Genomic DNA, 16,412 nt, shown 5'->3' with positions numbered 1-16,412 from the left:
TGCAGCTTTGTCACAACGGTGCATAGTACAACCGCAAAATGCTTTTTTTTCTTGTATAACTTACTGGAGATACTCGTAGACAATTTCCATAGCAAGCGTGATATTTTCGTTTTACTTTACGCGTCATATACAGAGTGGCTAGAAAGAATATCGACACGCCACTGTACATACATATTCATGGCAGCATTTACATGCTAATTAATTAGCTCCGAGTGTATCAACTTTTGTATCGTTAAACGATGCTTTCGTACGACTATAGAGAATGTTTGACATGAAAACGAAGCGTAGAACCTGGTTCCTAAATTCTTAGAAGATCAAATTACGCGTCGATATCTTTTCTAATCGTCGTACAATACAAAACACAGCGCGTTTTAAACTCGCTGAAAAGTGTCGAAATTTCATGTCCGCTCGTACTCTCGCGCATCGTCCTACGTTAATCGTTATCGTTTAAGCGTCTAATTAATTCACTTCGACTATCTAACATTTTGTATCGCCAAATAGCGCTTTCGCACGAAATTTACAAGAGATCGTTGCGATAGAAACGAAGCGTGTAAACCGCATAAAGAAAACGGTTCGTTGGAAGATAAAACTAGCTGTCGCGTAATACGTTAGCCATCGTGTAATAATTGCAGGGACCAGCGAACGTGTCGAACTCGTTGAAAAATTTCTGCTACGAACCAATCTCATTCTCTCTATGTACGTCTTCTCTTCGTTCGTACTCTTCTTCTGCGTAATTGCCGCAAGCGTTAACCGTAATCGGCACGAATATTCCTTTACCGGTGATCCAGTTAATCTGCGTTCTACAAACGGCCAGAGTCGGCGTAAGTAAAATGACCTGCACGTTGATAAATAAACTCTTAAGCGTTAATAACCGTTGCGTCGGCCGTGACTCGATCCTAGGCATCAGCATGCAATCCGGATCGACGACTAGGACACCCGTAGAGCGAAACCATCTACTCTTATTACCGCTGCGAGGAGAATGCAAAGCGAGATGGTGACGTACACCTCGATGTAATTCGCGACAACATTTACGACGCATAACGCGCCAGCCACACCTCGCCATTGCATCGTGCCTTCGGCTCTGTCCAAGTACATATACGTACATACGCGTAAGAATCGAGTATGCTGCAACACGAACGTGAATTGGTTCTGGAACTCGTGTTGTCGTCCAATTGCCGGCCACGAAAATTGTCGTAAATATAGGTGTTTCAATCTTTTTTCCATCTTTCGGATACCGCTGTCGACGTTCTAGCGAATGTTTGCGAGTTTCCAGTTGAGAAGTAAAATATCAAAACTGATCAGTAACGATATCTCGTTATTCTATTGTTCTGTTCGAATTATTTATATTACGCGATATCAAGTATTGACAAATTATATTACGCAGGAAAGTATCGTGTCGAAAAATTGGTAGTTTGGATATTTTAATTTCAGTTTGTCAAATTTGACGCGTGAAAGACAAGCGTGAAACGGTATTCTTGCGTTTACGCTGTTCCTCGCTTTCATACGTTAAATTTGACAGATTCAAGTTGAAAATATTCACCACGCGGGAGTGTGTTATGGGGGGGAAAAGAAAATCAACGCTTTTTCGATATTGAAAATATACAATGGATTTTAAAGAGCTGGAGATATCGCTTTGATAGCGCGGAGAATAAAAGATATTAGAAAATAAAATTGCATCCATCCGATGAGTCCCTTGAAACGCAACGTTACTCGTTCAAGACGTTTCTCTGTAAAACCGACAGGTAACGAGTTATTTCAGCTGATGCTTCTTATCGAATCATCTATCGCACTCATCTATCGTAAGAATCGCACCGTGATGGTATTGAATCATTAAATCATTAAGTACAAACACGTATATCCTTTCAGCTAGAAAATAACATGAAAATCGAAACACCAACGAACATACACTCGTCGTTGTTTTTTCCCTATGATCTTCGTGCAATAGCACGAACACTGTACGTGTGTTTACAAAAATCGGACAGAAGATAGGAAATTCAATTTTTATTATTATTTTGTCGTCGTTGGCAACGACGGTGCATGAAAGTTTAGTTATTAGAACCGTGTACTTGGATGCACGAGAATATCGAAGGCAATGGGAATCTATTAAAATTTGCGTCATTACGAAATTCAGTCGAAAGAGTCGCGTCTCTTTGCGTACAAACTTTTCCGGCTCCTTTATGTAAATTACGAGTTTTTATGGTCCAGGAGAGAAAGAGAGAGAGAGAGAGAGAAAGATTGGAAGTAAGCAGACGCAGTGCCGTTTCCAGTTTGAATTCTGAAACGTCTGATTTCCTCGCGTGCTCTCCTTAGACTTACTTAACGTTCTTCGCGTTCATTTTTTTGCAAGCTCTTCAGCCTGCTGCGCTCTCCGCCACGTCGTTCGTTTCATTCGCAGAAACTTTTTCGAAAGCAAGATAAATACCTGGGATAATAACAACGGCTAAACTATGTATACGCTTTCGTTATTCCTGGTTTTTCCACTTAAAATTGAGAAGCACGAGGAAAGATGCAACGAGATGATTTAAAGCTCGTCTCGCTTGATTTTCTACTGAATTACTTTTGACCTATATACAGTGGCGGCTCTATATTTACGTACGCTACTTAATTTAGGACATTTTAATTTATGCTTTCGGATAAGAGATTTTCCTTCCGCTAAATTTTAGACGTAATCTTTAGACCTGATATATATGCGATAAATATTCATGTAGTTCCTTTGCGTCAAGCTGCACGGCTTATGAAATCCTTAATTAAGTAACGCACGTAAGTATATTGGCGCCAGTATATCTTCCAGATCTCGCGTTTGTATTCGCGTTTCTTTGGGTCACGTATATAGAGAATTCCGTTTCTCAGAGCAACTCCACTTGTTAATTAAAATAACGTCAAAGCATTACGTATTATCTATGAATTTCGTTTATAGAAATACATTTGTTTATTCATCTCTAGGGATATAAGTATTTATGGGCTCGTTACTATTTATAAATTTATTAAATGTAATATTCGATAATTTTTTAACAATTTCATGGTTCCGTAATTTTTCTGTTACATACTATAGTTTCTTACTTTTTCATAGTTGTATCATGTCACAGTACACAGGCAGAGGTATACGACGGGCATATTTATTTTCTAAATTTATAGAAATTATGATTACTACACGAATGGCAGGAATCATAAGAAAAATGTATACCGTGTAAAAACTGCGAGAAAATTATTGGACGAAAATTCGGCGTATAAATTAGACAACAAGGAAACTAACAGCGTACAATTTCTTTTATCGTTCAATATGGATAATTCCGACATTTTATTTTTTAGCTACGTATATCGTTGCCCCAAATCACGATCCTACTGGGTCGAAGAGGTAGATATATTCTAGCAACGAGATTCGTGAAAATGTGTTAACTTGTTCGAAAAGTTTCTCTCGTTTTGTAAGGAAATAACGAATGCGCGACATTTTTCGTTTAATATTATTTTATTGAATTTTTATTCCTATTATTACGATCATACACAATTCAATTATAAAACGGAAGAAACACCTGGGACAACATAATAACATCGAAATACATCTATAATTATATAAATAAAAAACTATAAAATTATACAAATAAAAAATATAAATAAAAAACATCTATATTTCGACGACAGTTTTTTGCTACGGCGCGTACAGTACAATAAAATGTAAAGGTCAGATCGATTCCGCGAATTCCTGTTGTTAGGTAACTTAGCTGCCACTCACGTAAAACTGGCTGCCAAGAATGTAGTTTTCGGAGATATATGTCCGTTAAGGTATTTAACAGCGTAAGAATAATTATACTAACGCTTATTCTCTGAAGCAAACGTATCGAACGTTTCGTTTAATTAAATTGCAGACTAAAAATATTCGTAAAAATTCTGTCTAAAATTGTATGTAAAAAGTAAGAAATGCACAACATTTGCACGATCGTTGATTAAGTAACGCTAAAGTTGTACGTTCTTACGTCATCAGTAATAACATACAGTGCAAAGAGGTTTGGTCAAATCGCTTATAAGTATAATTCAAGGAATGAATTCTGGAAAAAAGAAATGTTATAGAGGCTATACTGTACTTTCGGTATTTTACGTATCTCTGCATCTTTAATTAAATTTCTCATAAGTACATAAAAATCCGGCGCACGATTGTTACCTCAAAGTTAATCAAAAGATCAAACAATTACTCGATCAAAGTCAATATATATTTAACGAGAATTATACTCGTTGCGAACTTCAACCGCCCCAAAACGTTTACGAACACCGTCCTGAGGGTTCGACTCGAGATATTCTCCCCGGGAGAGTCGTATCGAACGTGTTCGTCCGACAATTTCACTCGCGTACATTTATCCTAGTTGGATGCCTATTTCTAATGGATATTCTTCGCTCACGCGATCAGAACGTCGCGTTTCCGCTCGCATGTCGGGAAAACCTGGCACTCCGTTGACTAATAAGTCTAGAGACGTTCAAAGACGGCTTTTAACGATTCGGCCGCCGACTTGTGGCACGTGATCCTATGTTCGGTAGTAGAATCGTTCACGCGAACGTATTTACTTGCCGACTATCCAGCAGTGCGTACGCTTGTTCAACGTAATTGAAAACGTTCTCATCGATCGCAGTGATGAACGTGTTCGAGGCATATGTGTCATATAGCGAGGTGCGTGATCGAACGTGAGTTAATGGATTTATGATACAACAGGAGGGTATAGCGTGTGCGTTAACAGGTGACGTAGTGGCTGCTGTGATACAACGTGGTTTTAACCCTCGAGGAAGCGTAACGTATCGCTGCGAGGCGATCGAAGTTAGAGGTAGAGGTTGAGAATATTTTTATATCTGCGCAAATTTATATTGTCGCCAAGATAACTGAAAGGAGACTTAGACAAAAGTTTATCGAACCTACTACGTAATATGTACGTTGGTTTGCGGATGAGTAGCACGCGTTTTGCCTCGGCTGAGCGTAGATCGCGTATTTCTAGCGCATCTTCTCAGTGCAGAGCGTCGCTTGCGGCTGCACAGAGTGGAGAGACTCAACGCTGAGTTGTATCGGTATTAGCCAGATATTAGTACACATCGCGTACATATAGCGCATATTGTCGTAGAATACGTTATGTTGAGAATTGTGCATCTTAATTGCCGAAATAAAAGTAAAGGAACACCAAGCTTACACTTAGAATTCGTATTAAAATAGTTTTAGATTTATTTAATTAACGATTTCCAGGATCTTCGTCGATATACATTTGCACGCGTCACAGCACTCTCTTCGTCTCACCATCTTCCATAGCACACTGCCAACGGAACAGTTGCATTCATCTGGTTTTCGAGACGCTGCGCACACACATACTTGCATACACTCATATTCACATACGTGTGTCACCACTACGCGGCTAATCTAGTCTAGCACGCAAAATTATACATATAATTACACATAGTATACGCAGAGATGGAAAGAAGGAGGTGCGATCGATTAATTCTGACTTCACAGGCTCAGCACATTGTAAAGATGAACACGCGTATCGAGCATTGGGTGCAAGTGTCACACATGCGGCGATACAGTTGCGTGATAGCGAGTAATTGATAGACAACGCTACCTTCTCTGTGTCCATGCCAGTCTATTTTACACCGCCCTCGGTTAACCAGTTAACTGCGGAATCTAGTTTTAAATATGTCTCACGGGGTTGGGTCATGGAGCGCGTAAATTAATACAAGCGACGATGAGTATACACGTCAAACGTAGTTGGTCGATCAATGTAATATAATTGTACGACGTAAGCGTAAATCCTGAATTCCGTTACACTGTCACAATGTTTTACGAGTACCGTGTGAGTATTAGAGTTCACACAGACCAATTGCATTATTCCAATCCGCGTTTTCTCGATATTTACGCGTCCCCATCGCTTTTCCACCTACTCGTATCGTCAGAAATCCTCAAACGCGTTGCCTCAGATCCACACCTTTTTATTAAACCGCAGTGTAAGAAGTTGCTCTGATGAAATCCAAAAACAGTTAAATCGTTCGTGTTCGCTCGTGCAGGGACTCGCACGTGACACCTAAACTCTGTAAATCTCTGTAAGCACTTGTTGCTCGATAGCAAGGAAATAAAATGAATCTCGACGACGGCCGAAGAATCGCAGAGACGCGACGATAGCGAGAATCAATCGCGAATCTTAACTCTCATTCGCGCCAAGTCTAAAGCTCGTGGCTTTTCCTAACAGTCACGTGGCTGGCTCGTCGGTACAATGCTACTATTCTACGCTGCTACTCTGGGACCCTTATATCCTCGCTCAATAGCCCATTAATACGTCATTAACCGAGGTGAGATGACTAAATCAACGATACAAGGTCCGCAGAGGCGATTACGGCCGGGATCTAATTCCCCTTCGTTGTTCGCTTGTTTGGATCGAGGCGAAGTTCTGCCTTTCGACGATGGTCGCCCATTATATCGGCGAAAGGCTGGACGAATTGCTCGAGAGCCCGTTTAAACGGTTTAGGGATTAGGTAGGCCGGAAGTGGCGTGATTGCACGCTGAGTTGGAGACGCTTATTGTTTGCACTGTATAGGAGTATTTTTAGGAGATTCGACGAGCGACTGCTCCAAGATTGGTACTTGGAAAGGGTGGTTCTTTGTCGATGGGATGAGGGCATTTTAAGGAGATTGCTTGGTTATTGGACTCTGGATGGTTTATCGAATTCCGCGCACGGATAGACGGCTCGCTTGTATCGATTGTACGTTGCACGCTATGGTGGTCAATCGTTAGCGGAGGTGGAATGTAAAATTTGCTTGACACAAATATTTGAATTTTTGGATAAGAATATATTTAGAACTTAAGAAAGTCGGAACGAGTAGCATAAATGTAGGGCGAAAAATAAATCGTTGGGAAACCATCGAATTTGTAACTTGTTCTAATTCGTATTTATTTTATTTCCTATTAACTTTGTAGGGTTAATCTCGGATCGTGAGAACGAATCTTGAAAATTGGAACTAATCTTGGATCGACAAGTCTCGTATCCTCTGTTTGACAAATCACCTAGGAACAAATTGCTTTTCCTATGTTTCTAGGTACTCGTCGTAGTTGATGATACAAATTTGAGGATCTTCGGCTTCGATGGACGAAAAATAGGGCAGCGTGATAAACGTTAAACGAAGGACTAAAGAGATTGAATTGAAATTACTCGTTGTAAGAATTCATTCAATTTCCTAAGAGGTTTTTACGGGAACATGAAATGTTTTTAGAAGAATGTTCTTCGAAAAGTGTTCTGCGAATTACGCGGGGATGATATTACCAAAAAGCAATCCGTATTAATGAGTTTGATCAAGGAAATATTTGGTTTCCGATGATCGACGTAATTAATCGTTTCTCGCATCGCGCAAATTTTACTTCTCATTAAGGAAAATAATATTTGCCACGCATAAATCGAATCGATAAATTTTAATGGTACGAAGAGGAAAGTTGGCTGATTTCTTTTTTCTTTTAATAAAACCTCGCTCTTGCAAGATCGGAAAGATTTAAAGCGGGGATGAAACTCGGCGACTATATCAATAGCTTTAGCAAACTTTAAAGATTAACCGAGTTGTTTAAACGTCGATATTTTATCGAGAACTGCGCAGTTCGAAGATTTAAATATTTGTTCTCACAGAACAAAGAATACGATTATTATCACACGTATTCGCTTTTTCTTTTTCAACAGAAACTAAATTCCCCAAAGATTGATCCTTTCATCTTGTACCTTTTCTTCGTACACTGTATTATTAATTCGACGACCAAAGAGTTAGAAATTGAATTCAATTACTTTCAAAGATTTGAATAATTAGTCATTAGCCATAAACTTCGTATAAAATAAATATAAAATAATTAGTCATAAACTTCATTCAGGTAAGTTACGTTACAAGGTCTTACACTCGAGCGACGTACACGTAGAGTCTTGTGCCTGACTGTACTTGCGTAACGCGATCCTGAAATTGTCCGAGGTCGATAGAAAAAGTTTTATGAATGAAATACGCGAAAATGTCCGCGGGGTCGCTATAAATTCTTGGCTACCGGTACAGTTTCACGCCAGTTGAATTTATCCATGTTTTCTGCATTGCAGGCGGTGTCGGAGAGGCTCGAGTTGGCACCCGCTGGAGGAAGATCAGAGCCGCAAGTGAGTACCACTTGAAAATGTACGCTTCCTTTTCCTTACGAATGTCATCAAGGCCGCGTACCACTCAGCGATTTTGCATCGCGACGAAATCCCCACCGTCGCACACACGAGATGTCTGAAATCTCTTCCATTCCAATACGCGTCCCTTCCATTCATCCCATTTTCGCCAGTCTTCAACGTTACGTAACTCGCGAAATCCAGTCCGCTGCCTAACGAAATATTCGATTTTCTAGCCACGCGCGATTCCCTTCGAGTTAAAATCGTCCTAAGGTCCGCTTGCACGAACGAGGTAAAGAAAGGAATAGAAATACGAGATACGAGATGTATTTTAGCTTTTGAAAATAGCGATAAGCGAGGCAATTGACCAGTCGGCTGTTGCGAAGTTGTTTGAAAAGCGCGTACTTAAAATTCGTAGGGAAAAGTAAGCGACGACGAGTATACTCGTCAGACGGAGAAACGACTTTTAAGAAATTTTATTATTGCAATTTGCTGCGATTACTGAACTGCGATTTACGCAGGAAATTGTGGCTATCTTTTACGCGTGACGAGTATACTCGTCAGACGGAGAAACGACTTTTAAGAAATTTTATTATTGCAATTTACTGCGATTACTGAACTGCGATTTACACAGGAAATTGTGGCTACCTTTTACGCGTGACGAGTATACTCGTCGTAACACGAAATATTGTCGTTTCTTCGTGGCCAGTATACTCGTCGAAGAACAGCTCACCGGTCAGAGGAATAACTTTAACGCTGTAACGATTTTTCGCGTTTTGTAAATTCCTAAGGGGACTTGTCCACCCCAGAGTGAAACTTATCGCCGAAAGTAGCCGGTTGTAGCGTCAAAGAATTTTCAGACGAGTAGAAAAAGGTGACGACGAGTGTTTATGAACGCTATGCATTCAGGTTGCTACGTTATGCGAGGCCGGAGAGGTGTACCTGGCGCAGCACATGGGCGAACAGGGACGTTGGGTCTCATCCGCCGACAAGAAGAGCTGCATGACGGATAAGCTAGAGATTCTCGAATATTGCAAGAAGGTAAGTTCGTGGAACGTTGTTCGTCTCTGTCGACGTTTACATTCAGCCTGATAAATGATTCGATTTATACTTGTGATTTTCAACCTTTCCAGTAGACTCGAGCAGCTAGAGCTAACGTTAAGACCGTGGATGAGATCGTTCGAAATATTTGAAGTTTCTGCAAGATAATTACATTAGAAGAACAACGCTCGTTTTCTTATAAATTACTCGTAAACTTTTGAACAACTTTTTACTTTACATGTAATGATTTTTCTTCTATAAGATTACGGAATATCGTGTATTAAATTTGCTTAATACCGTAGATAGAAGATAATTAAATTAGATGAACAACGCTCGTTTTATTATAAATTACTCGTCAATATTTCGAGAACTTCTTGTTTCTTACGTAATCATCTTTCTGAAAGGTTACGAAAGATGATATATTAAATTTACTTGATACTATAGGTAGAAGATAATTAAATTACAAGAGCAACATTCGTTCTATTATAAATTATTCGTCTAATTCTGAAGAACTTCTTACTTCATACGTAATCATTCTCATAGAAGATCACGGAAGATCATATATTGAATTTGTTCGATATTGGCAGAGTGCTCGGCCAAATTTGCCAGGGAATTGTTTCCGTAGTTTTGGAGTAAATAGGTCATCAATTTCGACCCCTTTCCATGAAGATAGAACTCGATTGTGGGTTTGCTAAAATTAATATGTAGAATAGTTTAATATATCAGAAGTTAACCTTGCTTCTCGAGTAGTTGGAAATTACGTAATTTGAATTATTGTTTAAAGTATATCAAGCACGTTCTTCGAATGTCCGAAGCTGTTTAAATAATTCGGCGAGAATGTTTTCAAACTTTCGCGAGCAATCCAACTACATATTTCCGTACAATCCACACTCGAGTTACGTGGTTTTGTCCGAATATTTAATACTTTGTATCGTCTGTATAAAATTTCTTCTATTATATATATACAGGGTGGTTGGTAACTGGTGGCACAAGCATAAAGAGGGCGATTCTACGCGAAAAAAGAAGTCGAAAATGTAAAATAAAAATTTTTCGTTGGAGGCTTTGTTTTCGAGAAAATCGACTTTGAATTTTGGCTCGGTACGCGTGCACTTTATCGCGTCTCGTTATAACGGATCTCATTGTAGATCGTTGTCTCGATGGAAAAATTTAAAAATTAAAAAGAAATTTTTTATTCTACATTTTCGACTTCTTTTTTCGCGTAGAATCACCCTCTTTCCGCTTGCACCACCAGCTACCAACCACCCTGTATATAAAATATGTAATCTATGATCGAACGAAATTTACGATCTTCGCTTAATTTAGATTACAAATTTCGCGCAATTAGAATTTCCAATCTTTAAATTAATATTAGTGGTTGTCCCAAAAGCGTCTTTCTTTTACAGACACGTCTTCTGCAACAATGCAATTTTTACACAAACATGAAACCCAATATTGTTGTGATCTTTATCGTAATAGAACTAAATGGTTATAGTCGCGTATAATTCAGTAAAATAATATAAAGGAAAAAATATTGTGCATCTATTATTTCCTTATAAAGAAACTTTCGCCACAACCTGATACAAACTTAAAATATATCGCCTCCAGTTAATTACCTAAAGATAATTTGAAATTGTCATAGAAACTTCCCCTGATTTCCAAACAGTTAAATTAAATTCAGTAGGACTCGTTTATTGAAACGATTCGGACGTTTGTATCCTATCATCCATTTCCAATCTACGAAGGGATGCGTGAATTTATTCGTTGTGTGCCTACCGGTTGTTAATTTACGGAAACGAGCGCACTGCAGTTTCGATATCCGCGAGGCAACCGCCTCTCTCTCTGCTGTCGTCGACGCACGGCCGTGTTATCGAGTGAAAGGCACGATAATTTCGCCTGTCGTATAATTTCGTCGATCGAAACGGAACGCGGTAGTAAATGCACTTACGCTAATTACAATGAAAAGTTGAAAGAAAAAAGAAAAAAGATATATAAACAGGGCTCGGAATAAAAATTCTCAAATGGCTACGAGTAGGTCGTAGGTGAACCACGATTATCTGGGTCAAACTGCAGGGATGTTACGTGCCAACGATTATCCGTAATTTATTCATATTTATTAATTTATGATATACAGAGAGTTGCAAGGTTTAACAGCCAAACTTTGTTCGTATATCCTGTGGGTATAATCGGGCAAAAATTGCTCAACGATATAACAACTTACGAGAGTTTTAGAATATTTTTAAGGGTTTGCCGCGAATTATCATGTACGTTGTACGAAGCATTTTGAAAATTTATTAATCACAGGCTGTCGTGATCGTATAGGTGAAGTTGAAATAAATTTGTAAGAAAGATATAGATACACGTGTACAGAAGCTAGAAAATATTTAGCGCAAGTATATGTTTCATAGAGACGACAAGAGTACTTGAATGTTCGATGGGACCATTTTTACGTTTGTTGTACGTCCCTCGTGGCGATTCGCTCTACATGTTAATTCTCTGCCTATTTTTCTGCTAAATATCTTGTAACTTGCATATACATTTTCAGATTGGCTTCGAGTTTTATCAATGCAACTATGACGAATGCGATCGTTGTAGCTCCAACGAAATATGGAATTATTTCGGATAGAAAGTTACATAGCATAATCGGTATTTGTATTTCTAGGCTTATCCGAAGAGAGACATCACCAATATCGTGGAATCGTCTCATTACGTGAGGGTTAACGGCTGGTGCAAGCCAGGCAGAACTAAATGCAAATTGTCACGTTGGGTCAAGCCGTACAGATGTCTCGGTACGTATTAGCATCAGAATTGCTCTCTGATAAGTGATCTGGATGGACAGTGTTTCAGTTTTCATTTAACTTTAGCAGCTCGTTTCGCTTTAACGGAGTCGACGTGGCTTTCTAAGTCAATAAAGAATGGAATTTTGACGTAAAGGTGGAATTTGAATATGCAGATGTATGTACGCGAAGCGATTTCTGGTGCAACGTTGAATCTAAAATATGGAACAAAGGATTCTCTCTCTTTCTGTTTTTTTTTTTTTATTCGAAGCATTGCCTCTGAGAGAGTCTGATTGCGACGAACGATTTAAAAGATTACAATTTCGATTAGCACGATTTTTTATTTATCTGATCCTACCGTGTATTCTGTAAGTTATAAAGGCTCTATCAGTGGCATTGACAAAGACGCAGAATAAATATTGAAAATGAATATCCTAGATTTTAAGAAACTCGACTCTGATCTAATCTGAATGATCATCTACCGTGTAACTTAACGGTACCAATTAAGAAAAGGTCGCGTTTATAATTCCTATTTCTACGCGTAGCGTAAACGTCTGTCGAGAGCAGTCGGTAACGCGTTGAAGCGAAAGCGAGAAATTAGTATGTTAGCTTGCCAATTTCAATGGGAAAAAGTGTACACGGACGATTAGTAAACACGTGCTTTTACTATTTGCGTTTGGTAAAAGCGTAGATAAAAAGCTGAATATTTAAATGGCAGCCAGACACCTAACGCGGTGAGAAGATCTCCGTTGAAAATATAAAATCACCTACTGCTGCTGACTAAAAATGTATTCAAAGATACGTTCGACGATTTAGTGTACCAACGTATGATATTACTTTTTACTCTTGACACTTGTATATTCTTTTGCAACAGAAAAATTGTGCAATGAAGAACATTTGCATGTCCCAACAACCATTTTGTAACACCGTTGATATTACTTTTATGCATATCTCAAGCAAATTTAAAGAAAGCTCCTGTTTTCTCCACCTCTGCTCTTTTTTCCAAAGTTATTGCATTCCATGTGAAATTTATGAATTCGAATTTAAATATGTATGAAGCGTATCTGTGCTAAAGTTTACCTGCGTACGTTTATTAGCTATAGCGAAAACATGGTTTGTTGCTCTATTCTCGCGTCAACTGAACGTGTATTCTCGTTAATAAATATGATTAGCCGACTATATGTATATCGCCTTTGCTTTGCGACGTGGCATTCATAAGGAAGTGAAAAGAAATAGGTTAAATAGATCCGGATGAAATAAAGCGTTCGTTGAATAGGATCACGCGTACACAGGATGTCCTGGATTTTCTCTGTAAAATATCTGTCAGCGTATACCGCGAATAAAAACAAAAGATAAATTGTCGTACAAACATGGTTGCAGAAATTCTTAATTAAAAGCGTTATAACAAAAGTACGAAATAATAAAGGACTATCTACCTCTAGCGTTTATAATAACTTTTGTATAACAGATCTCACAGTCTACAAGTAAACAAAATTTCATATCTCTGTTCCATATCTTTTAAGATTAAGCATTACATGACACAGGATACAGCGATAAAGTTTGCCACATTTGTCACATCCTGTATAATATATGTTATTAAGAAATGATATTTCCCTTAGATCGTTATCTCTCAATTTCTCTCTCCGCTTATTAATTCTGCGAATTTAAAGAGACTCGGTTCGGTCGATATGAAAATTGCTGCGACGCGCAAATATTTCCGACTTCACGCTCATAATAATCATCCCGTTAGGATAAGATCTTTATCCGTGTTTATTTTCCATTTTCCATTTTCCCAGTGTCTCGCAGGCATTGCATCGATGCGATCCGGCTAATATATTCGTTTTAAAATTCAAATCCCCTCCTCTCGCCCAGTTTCCCGATAATTTAAATCTTCTTGGCGATCTTAACAAACGCTTATAACCGTTAATATACTTTTCTCGACTTCGTCCATGCTAATCGGGCGTCCCATTGCCGTATCATCGTAATAACAGATTTCCTCGAGGATCGTTTAATTCGTGCAACAAGAAATATTTCAGTCATGCTACCGAGCTTGGTAATTGGGAGCAGGGATTTTTTATTCCCTTATTAAATAGGAAATTTTATTCCGCTTAACAGGTTTCCACGTTAAAATAGAATTCAACGAGGTTCAAGTTGTCCAAGATGTTTTTGATATTTGAATTTTAGATGATCGACGAATCGTTTAGCTTTAACGTACGACTGTAGACCAGGCGTATAAAAATTGGAGATTCACGGGACGTTTGTCGAATCACGGACTCGCACACGGGTATAATAAAACGATAGAATGGCCCGTAATAAAAAAATATCGCACTACACGTCACAACGTTCCTCTATAGAATCTCTACTCGAAGCTGATAAAACGACTACGAGAAAGAGATAAAATTTACAAACAGCCCCTGTGAAGTATCCTTCTGGTCATTGTGAACTTTTCAATGTTTAAATTTCAACTTTTTCCTTTTTCGCGCAACATCTCCGCAACGATGGATTTTTAAAAAATAGCGTAAAAAAAGGTATCGCTGCATTTTTCGAGCTTGCAAATTCTGTTGCTGTTATAAATTTACGTTCATGCCGGCGCATTTATAAATTCCGAACAACGAATGAAACGCAATTTAAACGTTTGACGTTTTCGGTATTAAAATTGTATTAAAACCTCGTTGTACAATTTTTGCAAAACGTTTCAAAATCATTTATTTATTCCTTTTGCGTTTCATTCTGTTTGTGTAAAAAAAAAAAAAATGTAATAACTCGCAGCATTTATTCATAGATGAAACAGCTTGGGTTATAAATTGGCTGCTGTTGTAAGCGTTTCCTAAGCTTTTTCAATAAAAATGTAACTCCTTTTTCTTCGATTTTAATAAGGAACAGTAATTTCAGCAAAAATTATTTAACTTCGCCGTGCGTACGAGATACTAGCTATTTATAAATTCGATGGAGTTTTCGCCTCGTAACGCGACTAACAAGAAATCTACAAATTCTGAATCCTTCCACAAACTACGTAAATTTATTAAGCTTGAACGCTCTTCATCTGAAACATCTCCATCGTCCATTGCGAGTATCTAACAAACGAAAGCGTTAAAAGTACAAAAATTGGTACGGTTCGTAAAATGGACAACCCCAGAGAGGCAGAATTCTGAATTCTTCTACAATTTACCTAAATTTATTGAGCTTGAACTCTCTTCATCTGAAACATTTCCATCGTCCATTGCGAGTATCTAAGCGAAAGCGTTAAAAATACAAAAATTTGTACGGTTCGTAAAATGGACAATCCCAGAGAGGCAGAATTCTGAATTCTTCTACAATTTACGTAAATTTATTGAGCTTGAACTCTCTTCATCTGAAACATTTCCATCGTCCATTGCGAGTATCTAAGCGAAAGCGTTAAAAATACAAAAATTTGTATGGTTCGTAAAATGGACAACCCCAGAGAGGCAGAATTCTGAATTCTTCCACAAATTACGTAAATTTATTAAATTTGAACTCTCTTCATCTGAAACATCTCCATCGTCCATTTCGAATATCTAATAAGCGAAAGCGTTAGAGGTACAAAAATTGGTACGGTTCGTAAAGTAGACAACTCCAAAGAGGCAGAATTTCTTCATAAATGCGAAAGTCGATTTCTTTGCATTAATGGAATGTCGTATAACGAGTATCGAATACGTAAATATAAATGTTGCGACGAAAAGCGTTTCTAGTTTCATTGCTAATTCGCGTACACGAAATTCGATTGATTTATGTAAACTTTCACGAGCGACTGTGTAACTTTCAGTGGACGTAGCCTGTAACAACCAAGTTGTTAATAATCAAACTGTTCCCATGACTTCGTACACGTCGTAAACACCTGCTGGTATAGAGTACGAAACGTAATCCCAAGCGAATTCTGACCGCAGTCTTAGGATGCCGTATACAAGTTTACACCCCCGAAGCGAGTCACTCTGATTTGCAGTTTCTGCCGTATCGATTCCTGCGAGTCGTGTCGAGTGGAGTTGTGCCGCGTCGTAGCGCTAGAGTGGCTCTCGTTAAGGGGTTGAGTAGACATCTATGGACCTGTACGTGCACCATGTGACGCGATCTCTGCCTCGTGTCTCTTTCAATGATAAATATAGGCGTGTCCATGCCACAGTACCCGACCTTTTCCCTTCGCTTTTATTCACATCGACACGTTCTCCTTTTCAGAGGGACCGTTCCAAAGCGACGCGTTGCTCGTGCCGGAAGGTTGCCTGTTCGACCACCTTCACAATCAGACGAAATGCTGGGAATCTCACAGGTAAGCGAGCCAACGAGCGAGCGTCTCGTCGATGACGAGCCAACGCCGGCGTATCGATTTACGTGTCCGCCACCGCGTAACCCTATCCTCCACGACCATACGCTCCACCGGGGTTCCCAGTTCGATAATAATTTCTAGTTGCCTTTGAAATAAGGTACCCGCTGCCTCGTTAGGTGACCG

At 38.8% G+C, this 16,412-nt stretch overlaps 1 protein-coding gene across 4 annotated transcripts in view; it reads left to right on the top strand.

The window, feature by feature from the left end:
- LOC100749047 (amyloid-beta-like protein) overlaps positions 1 to 16,412 on the top strand; it is a 46,657-nt gene that overhangs the window by 19,512 nt on the left and 10,733 nt on the right. For all 4 annotated transcript variants that reach the window (XM_012383942.3, XM_024366669.2, XM_012383943.3 and 1 more), the window contains 4 exons: positions 8,085 to 8,138; positions 9,045 to 9,176; positions 11,836 to 11,962; positions 16,142 to 16,232. In XM_012383942.3, coding sequence (XP_012239365.1) covers positions 8,085 to 8,138; positions 9,045 to 9,176; positions 11,836 to 11,962; positions 16,142 to 16,232 — 404 coding nt within the window. The remainder of the gene's footprint in view (positions 1 to 8,084; positions 8,139 to 9,044; positions 9,177 to 11,835; positions 11,963 to 16,141; positions 16,233 to 16,412) is intronic.

Source organism: Bombus impatiens, unplaced genomic scaffold, assembly GCF_000188095.3.
Source record: "Bombus impatiens unplaced genomic scaffold, BIMP_2.2 scf_0225, whole genome shotgun sequence".
Taxonomy (NCBI): domain Eukaryota; kingdom Metazoa; phylum Arthropoda; class Insecta; order Hymenoptera; family Apidae; genus Bombus; species Bombus impatiens.
Note: the sequence above shows the minus strand (reverse complement) of the source record. Positions and strands in the feature narration are given on the sequence as shown.